General features: G+C 37.2%; 1 protein-coding gene across 1 annotated transcript in view; it reads left to right on the top strand.

The window, feature by feature from the left end:
• The window catches only part of LOC122804575 (tumor necrosis factor alpha-induced protein 2-like), a 572,021-nt gene that overhangs the window by 343,457 nt on the left and 208,068 nt on the right, over positions 1-20,496 (top strand). Inside the window, exon 7 of the mRNA XM_044074523.1 lies at positions 2,181-2,303. Within this exon, the coding sequence (XP_043930458.1) occupies positions 2,181-2,303 (123 nt within the window). The remainder of the gene's footprint in view (positions 1-2,180; positions 2,304-20,496) is intronic.

Here is a 20,496-nt window from a genome sequence, read left to right as displayed (position 1 = left end):
AGAATTATTAGATGCTCCATTACAGCATAACTGGGAAAAGCCGAAAGACACAACAACAACAACCCTGCTTGGTATTAAGGCAAAAGAGGTGTTAAAGAAAATGGAGGACAAAGCTAAATCTATGCAAACGGTCAAGGAATTCTTACAGGTACAGCCTCCTAGGTTTAGCAGACATTGGCCTACAAAGAATTGGTCCTTTCCAGTGTCAGACAGACCTCAAAGGGGCAGATCCAGATGCCCCAGAGGCAGATCCCAGTCACAAGGTTGGTACAGGTCTAAGCAATGGGGTGCTTCTACCTCCAAAAGCGGAGAGGACAAATCACAACCATACAGGAAACAGTCCCGATGACTTCCCCCTGCCTGTACCAAGCACATACCTTCTGGCAGCACACTTAGGGGGAAAACTAGCACTTTTTTCTCGAAACTGGCACATTATTACCCAGGACAAATGGGTTCTAGACATTACCATCTGCCACTTTACTCTAAATCCAGGGCAGGCTTTGCCACTGCAGTTCTGCAGGGCCTCATAGCTGCCCCTAATGCTATTTAGTTCCATCCTCCGATCCATAGCTTTGGGAATCTACCAAAATGCAATGACTGCAACAGTGAAACACAAAGAACATAGTACAGTTGTGTACACTTGCCATAACTGTAAATGTTCAAGTGTATTCGCTGTTGCAGTCCAGGTTACCCACCCACCATTCCCCTTATTTTTGCTGGAACTTATCTTTACTTGTTTGATCTATACAACCTATGTGGTGCATTTGCTTGTAGATGAAGGTAAAGTTTATTTTGGTGCATGTATGTTTTATTTACATATATTTAGCCTACCCTTTTGGGGGCACCTGACATCTGGGGCAAGAAAAACTGAAGAAAATGGTGTCGGCTGCATCTTCTATACCCCTGACGACCTGACGTCAGGGAAGGGGCGATAGCAACTGACGCAGGACCCAAGACTTTGGAATTCAGGCCGACTGAGGGCAACCTGCCAGCAGGATAACCCAAATGTAATGACTGCAACAGTAAATACGCTCGAACATCTACATTTAAGGTAAGTGTACACAGCTGTACTTTTTCTACCTTTGCTAGTCTTGAAATTCTGTCAGTTGTTGTTGTGTTTTGGCTTTTCCTGGTTAGGGGGTGCCACAGTGGAACTCCGGTCCACTAATGAATTGGCAGTAGATTTTTACGAACGCCGAGGTGCCAGCTCGACGTTCAACCTTCAGCGAATGCACACCCATTTACGCATGTCTTTCGAATGCCCACCCAACCATGGGGAGGACATGCAGACTCCACAGAGAAGGCACTCCCCGCACTCCAGCCGAGAATCGAATGGGAGAACCTCTTGCTGTGAGGCAACAATGCCACCGCTGCACCACCGTGGCATTTTAAGGAAGGGGGAATCATTTCATTCAAAAGAACAGTATTATTCCATTGTAGTAATTTTAATTGGAAGATTTCCTTCCACATTGCCTGAAACTTTCTTCTGCGAGAGTGATTTTCTTATTCTCACTGCTCTAGAACTAATTAGTTGTAAGTACAGATATGAGAATGGGATAGAACCTTACTCCTTTTACCCTGAGTTACAGAGACCCTACAGTCGTTATATTAAGTGTGGGGGTATAGACTGCACAGTTGCCCTATTTAGATTTAAATACCGTTACCCTTTCCCCAACAACATTAAAAACTTTCCAGTTGGAGTGCATTTCGCACATTTAGATTTACACTTGCGGCCCTGATATGCTAAGAAGCATGAATGAGTAGAATGCCCTCTTCAGGTTATCAGATCTGAGAAACTAAGTTTATTTAATGATATATGGGCACCTTCCTAAAAAAAATCAACAAGTCGAAGTGATTTTCTTTGCATACTCTGTCATTTTTTTTTAAAGACAATTTATGATAGGGTTTTACTTTGTGCTTAGCTGTCAGTGTTTAAATGTCTTTACATCTCATGCATGGCATTCCTTGGAATACATGGAGGAATAAGTTCTATTCCTTGAAATGTTCTAAATTAATTATAGCTCCTTTTGGTAAAGGATGGTTTTACCTTTGAAGAATGTATTAATAAAATGTTTGATATTGCTTTAAAACAATTTAACAGTGTTTTAGTTAATCATGCTTGCATTTTAATCACCTATTCACAGCTTGCTAAAGTAAACATCTGTATAAATCCCTTGCAGGAAGATTCAAAGATGTGGATGCATAAAAGTCTACAACAGGAAGAAGACGAATGGAAAAGAGGGAATATTCCAGAAAAGCTAAATGGCTCCTACCATAGTGAACTTGCGATTGATATTATTGAGGTACCTAATAATTTATTTTCTTTAATTTATCGTGTAATAAATTATATATTGGTATTAGCTAAATTTCTCTATTTTATCTTTAGTTAGTTTAACAGCCTAGTTATGCATTGCAGGGTATCATGTATAGCCGGTTACTAAAGATAAGCTTAAAAACTCAAAGAAGGATTTTGACATAGCAAAAATGTAAAATATATTAAAATGTGAGCTCTGAACAGTCTTGTGATGCAGAAAAAAAGAACTTAATGGCATGTGGCATTTCTCAGTAATGGCATATATTATTTTTGTTGCCTCTTCCCAACATTTGGCTCTGCATTCACAATGTCTAATTCCTAAGTAGCTAATTCCTAATTTACTTAAATTAAAACCACTTGTCCAAAGAAAATCTTGCTTCAGAATGTTCATTATAATATCTGGTGAGATAGGGAATTAAAGCAACACTGACTAAACAGAATCTGTTGTACATTCATATTCCAGTAAATTTCTAATTATATTAGGCAGATAAGCTTTTATTGTGATTTGTATTTATTATTTTACAGGAATTATAAATCTTTTGCAGTACCCATGTGTTTTAGTATTCATGGTTTTGCAGGAATTATACATCTTTTGCAATAATCTTGTGTTTTGTATCAATGAATTTATAACTCGCAGCTGGTGGTGTTGGATACCGTGAGAAGTTTTGGTTGACTAAATGTAAAATGTTCATGTCTCACTAAGTAATGGCTTTACTTTATTATATATACAAGAAAAAATGCATCCGATGGTGTGAAAGATGCCAAAAATCTGGCATTCTCATAGCTTCATAGTTAAAGGGGAAGGCCAAGAACAATTTTACTGAGCACAAACTTTTTAAATGAAAAACAGATCGCTGCTGACATTATAAAATGCAGTCTGTTCTATAGGTGGTAGAAAAATATTATAACATTTATCACTAAATGCTGATCCAGAAGTGGAAAGATCAGTTGAGTTTTCATACACCTTGAATCTACCTTTGAGAAACATTCAATATTCAAATTTATAAGATTATGCACACCCAATATGTGACTGCATTTGAAGAGACTAGTAGAGCAAAACAGTATGTGTTCTGCCCTGTATTACACCAAGAGTAACAGGTACTGCATGAGTGTATACATGACCATACCACATTAAATGCTTACATAGCTAAAAAGCACTTGCCAATCACACAAATTTATTTGTGACATCAGTAGTAGTAATGGTCTCAGTATAAGTCTCAGGTTTAAATACTGAGGGGATGCCTAACTTACATGGTTAAATCACTAAATTGAAGACTTGATTGTGATTTTGGTGACCATAAATGTTTTTTCTCATTTCCATACTGACATTTTATTTTTTAATTTGAGCATGGTGGTTTCTTTGGTGCCACATTTATTGCATGCTTTTATATTTTGGCAAAAACATTGAAGTTTGCCACTAAAGTAACTGTGGAAGCTGTTGTATCTTGTGGAAGAGAGATTGTTCTCTTACTTTGGAGGTTAGGAATCTTAGAGCTGCTATATTTAGAGCTATGGTGTTGTAAGGCTTGACACTTACAAAACATGTTTTTGTAAACATTAGTGCTCAGTGTCACTATAACATCAATTTTTATTAGCAGGTGCAATGTGTCTGTCTGTGACATGATGACTTGAATCTCTTTTTATTAAGTTCGTTTATGGCCCTTTCCCATGTACTAAAGTGGAAATATTTACCTCTTATTTTGACAGACTTTTCATATGATAAAACTGACACTTTCATTTAATAAAAAAAATTGGCCTAAGAATGAGAAATTACATCTGTCATATTTATGGTGGTACCCACTACATTACTATGTTTAACATTTTAACAAAGAGGAAACTGGAAGACATGTGAGCAAATGTTTATGCCAAATAATGTAGGCCCATAACTATAAAAGTTATCAATGCTTCTGAGTCAGATTTTTACAATGCTTATTGTAATACCCTTTGCTCGTGCACTTTAGCAGTGTGATTGCCCAATTCAAGCTCAATTATTTATTTTTAGTTTTGGCAAAGGATTTGGATGTTCTCTGATAACACAAATGGTGCTGTCTATACTAATAGAGAGATTAGAAATAGCCAATACCAGAGTGCACCTTGAAAAAATTTTGGTTAGATGGAGGTGATTTGCAGAGCAAGTCTATGATAAACACTAACTACCATTGTCTATGAGAGTCATGGGTGCCACCCTGGGAGTAAATTTGCTGTCTCCCATCTGTTCGTCCAGGTTATACTTGAAGAGGGTCAGTGAGGAGGTCTGCTTCACGTAAATTAGAAGTTTATTCCAGAGTAGCATCAATCTCTGGGAGATATATTTGTCTGTCCAGCATATTTAGTTAATGTCACAGGCTAGGTTAAGATCCCTAGAGTAAGTGACTAGTGTGCCATCTGACTTGTGGATGTGCAGCATATCCATCAAGACACGGTCATAGACTGCCATGTAGGCAGCCTGTACAATACAGAGTACAGTGACAGGGTTATCAGTCTGTCCACATAAGTCATGGTTTGGAGGCCCTGTATTTTCTGGTGAGAAACCTATGTGCTCTCTCCAGCTGCTGGAGGTGTCTGGTGAGGTACATGTAGAAGTGAGCATTGTACTCTGTTAATGGTCTGAGGGTCAAGTACAGTGGAGTTATAACATCCTTAGACCAGGATGCAATGCCTTTATTTAGAAGATGTGCAACACAGAAGGCTTTCCTTATCACTGTGGAAACTTGGTGGTCGAAGTTCAGACTGCCATCTACCTGTGTTCCCAAATCTCGCACCACTGGGTTTGAACTTAGGGGTGGTGCTGTCAATATTGTAATTAGCAGGGAATTCTGCTTTGCCAGAAGGGATAATAATTCACTTTTTTTATTTAGTTTTAGATCATGGCTTTGGCATCAGTCATTTGTCTGTGTTAGCCCCTCCTGTAATATGTTAACATCATTGGGGGGCTCGATGATTGCACCCAATTTGCAATCATCAGCAGACTTGGTAAACCGAAGGCTGTCTATTTTAGCCTAGACTTCCAAGATATAGATTCCAAACAGTAAAGGGCCCAGCACAGATCCTTGTGGTGCACCACTGGTGATGGGTCTACTGGTAGAGGTGGAGTCACCAACTTTGAGAGTATTTTTTCTGTTGGTGAGCTGATTGGCTACCCATATAGTGACATAAGGGTTAATCCCCAGCTGGGAGAGTTTCTTAATGATACTTGAGTGTGGGATTGTGTCAAAAGCCTTGGCCAGGTCAAGATAGTCAGTATGCACTGTCTTACTTTCATCCAGGGCTTTGGTGACTTTCTCAAAGAACACTACTAGGTTTAATAAGCATGACCTACCCTTAATGAAGCCAGACTGTACTGGGTCTAAAGTTTGAAGGTCGCCTGTGTTCTTGTTAATAAGGTCTATGATGATTCTTTCCATGGCCTTGCAGATGAGACTGGTTAGACTTATAAGCTATAGGTCACAGGGTCAGTTGATGGCCCCCTTTATGTAAGGGGATTACTGTTGCTGTTCTCCCCTCTGCTGTAACAAAGCCAGTTCTCAGACTATGGTTAAAGGAGAATGCCAAGTGGGTCTGCCAGGACCTGTTTTAGATTGTTTAATAAGCAACCTTGGATGTTATCTGGTCCCACTGAGGCCATGCCCTAAGGCTGAAGAAACAATTGTGTCTTCATTAATTTTCCATAGAAAGTACATGACAAATAGTAATTCATCAGTTAATAAGATCAAAACCATATATACCAAAAATGTATGTATAAACATTATGCAGAAGTCCTCTTTCTGCTTATACGAAGTGCTAGAGGAAATGATAAGTTATGTATTCACCATAACTAGGCATCTGTGCTGTCCATTTTCATTCTTCCTCACTAATGGGTTCAGATACGATCCTCGGATCCAACTTAGCCGCATACACAAGACTTCAGATCCAGCGCTCAACCTCCTCCCTGTATCCATAATGCAGTATTCCATCCCTGTTTCCTCAGATCGGGTTTGCTGCCTAATCTCCCCTTGATTCAAGAGAGAAAGGATACACAGAACTAAAGATAGGGCTCAAACCTAGAACAGTAGTTTCCAAACCTAGTCCAACAGGTTCTTCCAGAAGAAATCAAGGAATGGGGATGGATGGGAGGGAAGGTGAGGAAAAATGAAAATGAACAACACAGATACCTAGTTATGGTGAGTACATAACCTATAAATCTGATGTTGTCCTTTTCATTCTTCCTCACTAAGTCCCCAGCTACGTAAACCTTGAGGGGCCCTAATGGAAGTATATTCCAGAGCACTGCCGAACCAAAGGAGGCTCTATTTCTAGATATGATGTCCAACATGTAATGTGAAATAAAAGTAGCCAAGGATCAAGTTGAATGAGCTAGGGGAGGTCTTGGCAAGACTAAGCCTTTTTGAGAAAAAATCAATGAAATGCGGTCTGTAATCCATTTAGCTAGGGTAAGTTTAGAAACTGAATGACCCAGGAAATTTGAGGAAAAAGATTCAAAACGTTGATGTGACTAACTAAACTGCTTTACCCTGTTAAGATAAAAATGTAGTTATCTGCGTACATCAAGGAGATGTAGCATGTGCTTTCTCTTATTGGAAAAATTTGGAAAAAAAGACTTCAGGCACAAAGGAAGGGTTAGCCCATAGAGAAACACTGTCTTTATAAAAAATAATTTTATGTAGAAATAAAATGTAAGGGGGTTTTGCTGACAGAGCCTGGAGTTCAGAAACTCTTTTAGCTGAAGATATAGCTGCCAGAAAGACCATTTTCCATGATAGAAATTTTAGATCACATTTGTCTGATGGTTCAAAAGGTTTCTTAGTTAAACCCTGAAGAACCCCTGTAAGGTCCCAAGGTCATGAGAAATCCTTTATTGGAGGTTTGAGAAGAAAAATGCCCTTTATAAAGGCTTTATACAATCTGGAAGCAGCCAGTGAGAAAGTTTTAGTTCCTGAATGGAAATTAGAGTTTGTTGCCAACTGAAGTTTAATTGTAGAAAAACTGGTCCCTGCATTAAAAAGGGTTGTAAAAAAAATGAAAAACTGCAGAAGTTGGGGCTGAAAAGGGGTCAATGTTTTGGTCAGAAGCCCAAATATAAATTCCATTTGCTCTTATGCACTTTCTAGGTGGAAGTTTTTGAGAAGCCAAAATAATATTGTGAACTGGGAAAGAGAGCCTTGACTGTCTAAGTATTACTGTGGTTAATTGATGGCTAGAAGCCTGGGATGTTAAATCACCTTTGGGTGAGATAGGAGATCCTAACAAGGCTCCAGTATCCATGGAGGATAACGAAGATGAGGCCATAGGAAGGGGAACCAAATCTGCAGAGGCCAGAAAGTGGTAGTGAGGGTTACTGAGCTCTTCAGCCTGCTTGCTTTCTGACAGTCTCAGAATCAGTGGGATTGGAGGGTATGCATAAATGAGACACAAGGGCCAAGCGTGAAGCAGGGCATCTCTCGTTGACTCCCCCTGAGGGGGGATCAGAGTGAAGTATTTGCTGCACTTGTTGTCGAGAGGAGAGGAGAGGGGAAGAGAGGAGAGACAAATAGGTTGCAGCAAGGTTGGCCCCAATGCCTGAAAATCATATTCACTATTGAATGATTAAGAGACCATTCATGAGGCATCAGAATAGATCTCCTTAGTTTGTGTGCCAGCGTATTGGTTTTCCCTAGAATGTGCATCGCAGTTAGAAAATGGTCTGAAGAGATCGGCCACTCCCAAACTTTCATGGCCTCTCTGCTCAGGGGGTACGATCAGGTTTCTCTTTGTTTGTTGATGTACCAAACTACTGACATGTTGTCTGTCTTAACTGCAGTAGTCTCCAAAGGGAAAGATTCTTGAAATGCCTGCATCATTAAAAAGACTGCTCTCATCTCTAGGACATTGATATGCAATTTGGTCTCTTGGGGGGACCACATGCCTTGGACCATCCTTCCCAGGAAATGCCCCCCACCCCAGTTGGTGCAATTTGGTCTGTTGGGGGGACCACATGCCTTGGACCATCCTTCCCAGGAAATGCCCCCCCACCCCAGTTGGGAAGCATCCACAGTCACTGTGGCCACTGAATTTGGAAGAACAAAGCATCTGCCCAGAAAGAGCTCATTGGACTGAATCCACCAATGAATGTGGCATTTGCAAATTGGGGTGAATTTTATTTGAAAAGACAGGCACTGATGTAGGATGGACCACTGAACAGCTAGGGTCCATTGGAGAATCCTCATAAAGAAGCATGCTAAGAAAAGCAGTACTATGGCAGCTGACATAGACCTCAGTGCCCGAAGCATTAATTTTGCTGGTGGAGAAGGATGAGAGATGATATCCAGAACCTGATGTCTCAAAGAAGCAATGCGGTAGAAAGGTGAAGATGCCACATGAGTCATAGTGTTTAGAAACGTTCTAAGGAATTCCAGGCTCTGAACTGGAGCAAGCTGTGATTTGGCAAAGATTGATTGAAATGCCCAAGGAGTTGTAAATGTGGAGCAAATAGTCCCTGGCTTGTTGAAGGTGATACTTGGAGGGGCAGTGAGGAGTCAATCATCTAGATATGGAAACACCTGGAATCCTTTGAACCTCTAGTGAACTGCCACTACTGCCATGCATTTGGTAAACACCCTGAGGACTGTGATGAGTCCAAAGAGCAGAGCTCTGAATTGGTAATGAATGGCTCACTGCCAAAGGTGAAGATGCAATCTGTCTGTTTTTATGTGATAGTACACATCCTGAAGGTCTATAGAGCACACCCAGTCATCCTTGTGCAAAAGGGGCAGGATGGACTGAACCATAACCATTCGTAACTTTGCCTTCTTAACATACAGATTCAAACTACTTAGATCCAAGATGGGTCTGAGGTCCCCTGTTTTCTTTGCCACTAAAAAGAAGTGTGAGCAAGTTCCAAATCTGGTCTGGTCAGGTGGGACCATGTGCATGACTCTTTTTTTCTAGCAGCTTTTTTATTTCTTATGCTGCTTCCTTCTTCTTACTGGGTAGAACATTGTGAAGCTACTTTCTCTGACAAGAAAAAGAGGTATGTAGTAACCACTGGATATTATTCTTAGAACCCATAAATCTTTTGTGGTATTTTTCCAGGCATCTAGGTGCAAAGAGAATCAACCCTCAACTGCCTCCAGAGTTGAGCAGTCGGCAGTGCTTCAGGGGCACTGACAGAGCCTGTCTAAAAAGGAATCTCTAAAGCCCTAGTTCTGGGAGCCTCCTGTGCCTCTGAGGTGACATCTACCATTAAAACTTCCTCATCTGTCTGTGAAGGAATTATCCCCCTGCGAATCTTGGAAAGACACCTGAGATTTACAGGACCACATCTTCTTACCAACTCTCTGGTTTCTAGAGAAGGTCCATTAAGGGGTAGAAAACTTGATTTCTACAGCAGACAGGGTTTTCCATATTTTTCACTGTGGGTAAGCAAATCTTTAACTTATGGCCCAAATGAGGAAGTGCCATCAAAGGGACATTAATAAAAGACATCTTAAAGGGCTCTGCAATGTCACACAGATGAATCCAGGCATCCCTCCTTATGGCAATACTTGAACTGGCAGTTCATGAGGTACACTCAGCTGTATGAGAGATTAACCTCATTAACGCATTTGAAATAGACAAAATAGTGGCCAGCTGAGAGGAAGTCCTTGTGAAATCCTCAGCAGCCATGGCCTCAGAGAAATATTTTCATAGTTACTGCAGCCTACTAAAATGTGTCAAATAATTATGTGACCTCAAAACAAAGGTAGCTGAAGCGAACACTCACTTTCCAAATCTGTCTAATTCAGTGGACTCCCTATTCGGTGGATGGACAGAAGAGTTTTTTTGTGGCTGCCACCACCACCATAGCATCAACAGGGACTCCTTTGCTCCAGTGAGAGTGATCCAAAAGGAGGGGCCAAAAATATGTCCGGGCACTTGGGTATGGGCTCAACAGTGTTCAGTTCCTTCCATGCCCAGCAGGAAATCAAGTCAATTAGTTTGTCTGCCAGGGAGATCCCCCAAGACGTAGATAGTACAGCACCAAAAGCCTCCAGGAACACACTGATTCTTTAAGAGGAGGAGTTTAGGATGACTAGCCACCTTTCTGCTTAAATATTTCTAGAATATCTCCAAAGGAGATATCATCAGGTAGTGGTCTGGTGGATCCTTCTCCCTCATCAAAATCAGTGTATTCCATGAAAAAACCCATGGGGGAGTCTATGTGTCTCCTCTTATATGTCCTCTTCCCAGTAACCTTCTCTGTGGGATGTTCAGGGGAAGTATCAGAAGAGAGGGAGTGTTTCTGTAGCAGAATTGTCTGGAGCCTAACTGGAACTGGCTGTCCCTGTGGAGTATATCTGATGGACTCAGAGCTTAAAGCCAATGAGGGGTAGAGGATAGGATCCAAGACATGAGAAAATGGCTCTCTCTATGAATAAAGAAAGTCCTTTCTACCACTGTGAATGCCAAGGGACCAGGGGAAACCCTTTCCTCCCTCCTCGGAGGTGAAGCTTCCAAAGAAGGCAGGTCAGGGCCACGCCCAAATCCGAGTCTCAAGGGGAGAATTGGATTTGAGCTGTCCAGGGCCAAAACTCTGAGAGGGAGGGACAGGTCTGACAAAAATGGAGATGAACCCAACCTCTGGGATCTGGCACTGACATATTGGCTCCAAGACCTGCTCCAATCCAAGAGTGTTGGAGCAGAGCCAGTGAAGGAAATCATCAGAGTGGAGAAAGAGACTATCCTCAGATCCAACACCAAAACTCTTGCAGATCTCAGATCCTGGGACTCTGAAACCATGGGTCAGATTAGAGAAGGAGAAACAATGGAATGCTTAGCACACTTACAGATCCAGTAGGGGATGGAGCTGGGAGGACTCCATCTGGATCTGAGCTCTGAGAAATTTATGCATCATCCTATCCACATCTGCCTCTGACAGACTTCTGGAAGATCTGGATGATGCTGTTGAAGGGGGTTGAGAATGTTTCTTCAGAGTCTGAAATAACTGGGCAGAGAAGGAGAAATAGGTTTTACTGTGCACTCTGGGGCATGGCTTCTGTGAGCTAAACTGCTTCTCAGATCCAAGGACTTAGGATCCAAAGGAAAAGTAGACAGCAAGAGAGATATAACTATAGGAAATAATTCTTTCTGGTCTGAGGATGACTTTGGATCCAAGAGAAGGCCAAGAGGTTTAGGATCCAAGGAGGTTGGATCTGAGATTTTTCTGACCTTTTCAATTGGCTCAGATGAAGCCCTTGTGGACTTCTGAGGAGACCTTTTTCTGGATTCCAAATAAACAGATTTAAAACTCTTTGAGGAGGTTTGAGCCTCAGAAGAAGCAGAAAGTAAACCTTTAAGAATTAGTTTATTGAATGGGGCGTGGCTAGGATGCTGAACTGATAGCTGCACTTCATTTCAACTCTCTTACCTCAATACAATTCCTGGCAGGAATTTTACAAAATAATATTTAATTTGAAGAGATATTTATTACTAACTAATTTCTAATAATTCCGAGCATCTACAGGAAAACTTTCATTGTCAGAACTTGAATAATTCCTGTCAAATTAATTACTGGGAAATCAGCATCAATATCAGCTTCGCAACATGAGTCATCTAAGGAATTCAGCCCAAGACTCTTCTCTCAAAAAAGATGTACCATCTTGTATTACAAATATACAGGAACTTACAATAAAAATTGACAAGATGGATAATAAAATAGATACTTTTAAAGAAAAGTGCTCACAACAACTAGAACAGCTTCAAGAAAAGTTTACTCAGCAGAAAGGACATATATCACTTATTGAACAGTCATTAAATGACATTGACACTAGAGTCCAAATAGAAGAACAACAAATTGAATTCTTACTTCAACAGAACACATATCTACTAGAAAATCTTGATGATATGGAAAATCGAACAAGAAGAAATAATATTAGAATGTATGGTCTACCAGAAAAATCTGAAGGGGACAAGATGATAAACTTTCTTACCACCTGGATACCAGATGTAATAAAATTACCTGAAGCTCTTTCATATGGTATAGAATGTGCGCATAGATCACTAGCAGCTCCTGGAAATACTTCTTCTCCAATTAAGAACAATCTGAGATCCATAATTGTGAGAATTTTTTCTACACAAGATAAAGATTTTATATTAAGAAATGCTTGGGCAAATTCTCCCATCAAATACAATGATTCATTAATAAGATTTGACGATGATTATTCTACAAAGGTGGTTTCAAAAAGAAAAGAATTTCTGCCAATAACAAAAACCTTGAAGAAGAAGTAATTGAAAACCCATCTTTTATTTCCAGCAAGACTGAGAGTTTTTCTACCAAATGGAATAAAAGTCTTTGAAACAGTAGATTCAGCAATAAAATACCTTACCAACAATAACATCCTAACACAAGAAGAATCTATGGACTGGGCAATTAGTACTCCAAAGAGAAATGCTGAAGAAAATAGCTGGAAAACTGTTGAGCAGAAGAAAAAGAAACTAAAGGACAAATAATCTTACGTGTTATATTCTGTAAAAGTTTAAATAATAATACAAATAACAAAAGAAAAGTTATTTCTGTCTTCAAGTCACTCTGAAACAGGTACTGTTTTCAATTATACGTTAAATGTTAAAGTTAATATAAATTCCAATACATTTATCTCAAATCACACTAATATATTAAACATAATTTAAACATTACTTCATTTTTCATTATTATCCATCTATTATTTTCATTTCCTTAATCAGAGTAATCAACACATAACAATGTTTTCAAATTTTTATATTTTTTATTTTTAGTTTTACTTTGTTCTTTTTTTTTCTTTTTCTCAACATATAATGTCCTCATTAACTTATAATGTTTTATTCAGTACATGGTTATATGGCTTAATAGGTATAGTAATAGCTGTTATATACTTTGTTATCAGTTACATCTCTGACATTTCTTTCTATAACTTAAAAATGTCCCTGTTTGGGTAAACAGTAGTGCTGGGCAGGAATGTGTTGTTTTTGATATGAAGTATTTCAGTTTAAATGTATCATAAGGCTACTTTAAATAGCCTTAAAAGGTGTTTTGTCTTTGACCCATTTGCACATATTAATATAGTGCAGTGCAAAATTTATTGTGAATGATATTTTACGGCTATAAGCTGAATGTGTTGTAGTTCCGGACATCCGGAGTTGAATGACACTTTTAAGTTACTTGGATATCCTGTTATCTTTTATCTTACAAAGAAATATGGCATAGCATGTTTAAAATGCAATTTTTTTTGGATGTGAACACTAAACGGCAGACTAGAGTGCTCGCGTGCACAGTGCATGATCTTGTCACGAAGGGAGAGAAGAAAAAAAAAAAAGAGAAAAACACATACCTTTTCCCACTTGGTTCTCGAGACAACTTAACAACCACGAATGTTATTAGAAACTCGAGTTCCTTATTGCTTGACGCTTTTACTTGTGTACGTCATCCCCTGACTCTATCTAATTGACTTCTAATCAGGAAATAAGCTCAGTTCACTTTTAAAGATATAGGAACCTAAATTCCTTCTACTGAAACGGAAATAATATATGTGGTTCATTTAAATATATCCAGATGTTTTTTAAACATGCTTTCATGTTACATAACCACCCTATTTAAGCTTTACTTATCGGAACAACATAGACTGTCTTCTGAGAGACAATTTGGAGAGAGAAACATGTAATCACAATTGTTTTACAAATTGCTAGACAATTCCATAAACTCCTTTACCACTATATCTTTCTATAACATTAGGAGTTACAGATATAATAGCATGTTTCCAGCTTGCTGCAGAACCTAATATTATGCTGGGGTTTCTGTTACTGAAAAGAAGCTCATAAACAGCATTCCACAGTTGAAAGTTCCCTGACATGCCTGAACTAAATATGCAGTGTGGTACAATTGTAGTTTGTACAGGAATTGCTCATTATTTTACTGCTGTGCATGTGATCACAGTGACTGACTAATGGCATCTTTGCAATGCAAACGCGTTTCTAATGTATAAAAAAAAAATAATTTCAGATGACTTTCATAGGCATGAAAAACATTTTCTGGCTTACATGAATTGACTGCATTGTTTTAAGCTGCAGCTTCTGTTTAATTGTTTCACTTGACTAATTGAATATCACATGGTCATTCCTGAATGCAATGTGTTCAAAGTTGCTTTCTCACAATCAGGCCTAGTATATTTCTTCACCCTTTAGGGGCCAACTGGCGAGGGTCAGTCTGTGTAAGCCTCATGTCAAGCCCCAACTTCTTGTGTACAGGGAGGAATGTCAAGTAGTGGGTTTATAATCATAATACCAGGATAAAGCATACTCTTGCAGTGCATGGATCACCATAGCTATCCTCTGATATCATGGAAAAAACAAGCTTCTTAATCACCTTTTTGACTTAATAAAGGTATTACCCCATAGTTTAAATACATTTTGTCTTTTTACTGCAAAGTAGGTTAGGAATTTTAACCTGCAACATTATCAGACATAATAGTTTAAATCTTAGCAGCTTTCATTATTTGACATGTTCTCCAGTTTACTTTTTAAATACTATAATGAGAAACTGCTGTTTTATTCTAAAATTTCATTCAATCATAAGGTTAAATTACTTGTGTTAAGTAAGCCAAAATTATATTCCCAACATTTATTGTCAGCAGATAAACTCACTGGTTAAGTTTCAGTCTTAGCTGTAAGAGATAATATGCGATTTACCTAGATGTTTGGAAACTGTGGTCAAATGCACTGTAGTTTTACCTTTGCACTGTGTCTTTTTGGTTATACAAAGTCCCTCTGAAAGTTGTTAAAAGTGTTAACAACAAAACTCCCAAACAAGTAACAACACTGTAAGCAGTCTCTTAGATAAGGGAGACATCTAAATTTTGATCTTGTTGTCTTCAGCCATGGGAATTGTTTTTGAAAAGCTGAAGAATGCACCCAGAGGAATATATTTAATGTCCAGTAAAGAAATATTAATATATTTGTACATTGTAATAAATCAAAAACCGCTACCCAAATGTAAAAACTCCTGCATAAAAATACGAAAACATTAATACAAAAAACCAGGAGAACAAGGCAACAGAACAGTATCCTCATAGACTAATCTCCGTACTGAACCAAAACACACAGCAAGCAGTATACACTTCACCAGGCTGAGCCAAAGCACAGAATAGGCAGTTTTAACTTCACCGATTAACAAATACAGTCTCATATAAATAGGCACAAAGCAATCCTCATTCGATGCAAAAAATGTAGATTTATTCGACAAATGAGAAAAATGGCAAGTGCTTTCACCTGACTGGGCTTCTTCAAGCCAATGTAAAACAACACTTTTGAAACAAACTATTTATGCTGTAAAAAGTTGACATCATTTCCTATTCCCAATCAATTAGTCAACAATTAAAAATTAAAGAGCAAGTAGTTCTTGTTCATTGTATACTCATTGTTAAACATCAAAAGCTTTATAAAACTAATCCAATGTCTCTAAAAATATATTTAAAAACATAACTAAACTAAAAATACATAATATTATTAAAATACATAGATAATACAAACTTGCCATAAACAAAATGAATAACATACTATATATAAATACTAAATCCTAATTCGCCTGCCTTTTAGCATAGGTCTAACAGGTACTCTATCGTTCAAGCCTGGCTCCTTATCTGCCCTTAACCTAACAATCCATTTAGCCTCACAATGTTCAGTAAAATTCATCACATCACCCCTTCTTATTGAGGGTGAGTTCACTTGTATAACAAGAAACTTAAAGACATGCTGTTCAGATGTCTCTATGACATGCTTAGAAAGGGCATTCTTATCAGATTTAATACAAATATTATATACATGCTCTCTAACCCTGTCTCGAAGCCTTCTCTCTGTCTTGCCCACATAAAAAGCTGGGCAAGTCGTACAGCGAGCTAAGTAAACTATATGCTCCATGTTACAATTGGCCTCAGCATAGAAATGGTAACACTGTTGGCTCACAGGATGTACAAAGGTTGCAGTGCTATCTATAAAACAACAAAAATTACATTTCCTGCAAGGTCTAGTAATGGATTTAAACCTGTATATATCATGATTATGTCCATTGGGGTAACATAAAATCCTATGCAGGTTCATATGATTCTTGTAAACAAACCTGGGCGTATCACCCACAATGTCACGAATCACTGGAGCAACAGTAAGAATGCCCCAATGCTTAAAATAGATGTTTCTGATCTCATTTACATCCTGTGTGTAATAAATAGAGACCCTAGTGTTGTCCTTAAATTTCATTGTCCTCTCTGCTACACTATCACTGTGTGTTATCATAACATCCCTGCTCATAAAATACGGTGCTGCCCGATCTCTCCTCAGTGCATCTACTCCACTGAAGCCCTCTCTAATCTCTTCTACACTATAGGCCCTATCAAGCAATTGGTCATGGAGATTAGTCAACACATTTTGAAAACCAAGTTCAGTAGGATTAAGGCAGGAAACCTGCATCGCCTGTCCTTTCACTATGTTCCTAAATACAAAGTTAGGGTGCATACTACCTCTGTGTAGCAAAGAATTTCTATAGCATGACTTGCGATAGACCCCCGTGTTCAATAGTCCACGTGGAAGTCTCTGAATAAGTACATCCAAGAATGAAATTGATACCAGTGAAGCACTCATGGTAAATTTAGGGTATGGTACCAAAGAATTGACCTGTCCTAAAAAAAATCCAGATCCTGTTTATTTGCCATCCACACCATAAAGGGGTCATCTACAAACTGTGCATAAAACCTAACATGTTTCTTAAAACTCTCCATTTTAAATAGACTACACCTCTTCCAATTTGCCATCACCAGATTGGCGTAGCTATTGGCAGAAGAAGTGCCCATAGCTACGCCATCCTTCTGAATGTAGACCTTGTTATTAAATGTAAAAATATTGTGGGTTAACACTATATTCAAAAGCCTACAAAGAGTGTCTATAGAAGATGCTAAAAAATTAGAATCTAATTCTAAACACCTGCATATACATTCAATACCTTCATGATTAGGAATCATAGTAAACAATGATTGGACGTCCAGGGTAACTAACCAGTATGGTAGATCAACAGGTAGAGGTGACATATTATCATATAGCATCAAAAGAAATTGTTTTGTATATTTTAAAATGTGGCCATATGTATCAACAACTGGTCTAAGTCTACTTTCCAAATACAGGGAAATGGGCTCAGTTGCCCAACCTCTCTCTGCAACAATGGGTCTCATTGGTGGATTGGAAGGATGTTTATGGATTTTGGGCATACCCTGTATACTTGGAATTAATGGATTTTTAACCAGAAAAAATCCATATAACTGATCATTAATCATCCCATTGCTAACTAAACCCATCAGGGAGCTGGAGACTTCATTAATACACTTTTCTACACGGCTAGATGATATTTGATTATAGAACCGGAGATCTCTCAACATATTCTCCATACTCTCAACATAGTCAGTATTGTTCATCACCACCACCGGTCCCCCTTTATCAGCTGGTCTAATAATCCCGTTACAGTCACATCTTAACATCTTTAAAGCTGTTCTCAGCTTTGGATTTAAATTACCATACCGTTTCCTGTGTCTGTTGTTAAAATTATTTTTATGTAGATCTTCCTCTACTAACTGGGAAAATGTATCAATTAACGAATGTAATCTAGGGACATATTCACTTGGTTTTCTCAAAGTCCGACTCTGATCTATATGTTCACTATTGCCAAAATCAAATTTTATATGAGACTGAATTTGTTAATCGGTGAAGTGAAAACTGCCTATTCTGTACTTTGGCTCAGCATGGTAAAGTGTATACTGCTTGCTGTGCATTTTGGTTCAGTATGGAGATTAGTCTATGAGGATACTGTTCTGTCGCCTTGTACTCCTGTTTTTTTGTATTAATATTTGTACATTGTACTGCATTCCTGTTTATGTTAAACATGAAATATGATGTGGTTTCAGAACTATTCATGTTTTTGTTCCAATGTGACTTTGCAAATACTACTCTAAACACTGGTTTCGGACTTGAGTAGTCTAAAAACACTTACACAACAAAGGTATTGTATTGTACAGTAATGTCAGTAATAGCTTACAACTGATGTCTGCAATATACAGTTATAGATTTTACTCAATACTGTGCAAAAAGCATCTTATTTATTATTTATCTATTGAAGTTGGTTAATGTTATTAACCATTTGTTTTCTCTTATACTACTGAAAAAGTAAAATTATGATAGCTGACATTTTAAACACTTTAATTACTGTATTACTATCTGAATTGGAAAACAGCTGTTAGTTTTGAATATATTATATAATATAATATATTTTTTTATAAAGTAACAGCGACTGCATTGAAAAGGTTAAATTAAAAAGGCACACATTTTCCATATGTATTAATATGATGAATTAGTTTACACTACACAAGTTTTCATATTAAATAAGTGGCCCTTTGTTCACTAAATAATAGTGAATCTGATCTATTTCTTAGAACATGATGTTTGAGCCAAAACCCAGCACCCCATGTCTACACCATATTTACCAGCTGTTCTTCTACCCTAGGGACATCTTGGGGGTTTTACTGTCTTTACAATTATTGAGGATTTCTTTTTTTTTTTCAGCATTAATCAGATAGAATAATAAATTGCACTTATAATGTTATAATCCTATTGTCATTACAGTAGTTATAATCAATTTATATGCAAATTGTTCTATTCCACAGAATGTATAATCCTGTATATTTTTCTTAATAATATTGTTGAACATGAGAAAAGGTTTATTAATACCCTAAACTATTTTGAAATGATACTACCTTAGTTTAAATATTTTATACCTTTTTGAAACCTGATTAGAAATAAGTATTATTGAATTACAATAAGATAAAGAGTAAATAATATATTTATATATTTTAGCTGATTAGATTATCTTAATATATTATTTAATTATCTTTATTTAAAACTAAGAGGATAAGAGAAACTGATCCAAATATTATTTGTAAGGGTAGAAAGTTTGTTTGGTTAGATTCACTAACCAAACAAGGAGGTATATTACCTCATAGTGCTAGGGAATGGTTTTTAAGGTTAAGAATTACAAGTTTAGAAGTGCTTTTTTTTTATTTATCACTTTGGTGTCACTCAGAAACATTCAAAAACCATACAGGAAAAACATTTTTGAATTCTATATCCAAGATGGAACTAAGAATAAACAATATTTTCTTAAACTCACATATAAAACAAACTCAAAACTAGGAAATGAAATGTTTATCCATAAATATTAATGGTCTAAATAATAGTAATAAAAGGAGAAGCCTATTCAAATACATAAACTTACATAAACCACAAATAGTCTTCTTACAAGAGACACACTTATTAGATAGAGATATAAACAACTTAAAATTAATGATTACACAGTACTAATAAGTTCTCAATATAAAACAAAAAAAAGATGAGTAGCTATACTACTTCGCAACTCAACTATAACACTTAAAATAATTACTACTCATCAAGATACATCAGGTATGTTTTGTCTAGCTTCAATAGAGTTAAATAAGAGAATCTATGATTTAGTAAATCTATATTGGATTCCAGGACTAGGATTAAGAACAGTTAAACAGCACTTTGAAGAGATAATTCATTTAACTAAGGGTAGCCTGATATTGGCAGAAGACTTCAACTGTATAATAAATGAAAAAGATACAGATTCTAAATCTAAAAGAAGAACACAACCTATCTCCAAGGTGCTATTAAAATTTATAGATGCACTATATTTAAAAGATATAAACAAATTTGCAGAACCAGACTCACTAATCTTCTCATTTTATTCTCACAGATATAGAACTAACTCTGGAATTGATAGAATATACGTTGCCAATGACCTAATAACAAAAATTGACAAAGTCAAAATTATAAATTGTAAAAAATATGTAAAAAAAGAATCCAGGCCACTGTTTAAGGCTAAATGTTCTTTTATAACAACCACAGATGAGCGTTTCATCTACTAACAAGACTTCTTCAGATAAATACAAAAGTGCTACTCATTTTATATATATATATATATATATATATATATATATATATATATATATACCTTTGTATAAATACATACTAATTAGTATTTAAAGAGACCACATATATTTAAAAAAATATTGCACATTACTATGTTCATTACTTAAAACAAAACATATACAATACATGTTATTCATGCTAAGTAACCAAATATA

Source organism: Protopterus annectens, chromosome 6.part0 (assembly GCF_019279795.1).
Source record: "Protopterus annectens isolate FY-2018-M chromosome 6.part0, PAN1.0, whole genome shotgun sequence".
Taxonomy (NCBI): domain Eukaryota; kingdom Metazoa; phylum Chordata; order Ceratodontiformes; family Protopteridae; genus Protopterus; species Protopterus annectens.
This window is presented reverse-complemented; position numbering and strand designations above follow the sequence as displayed.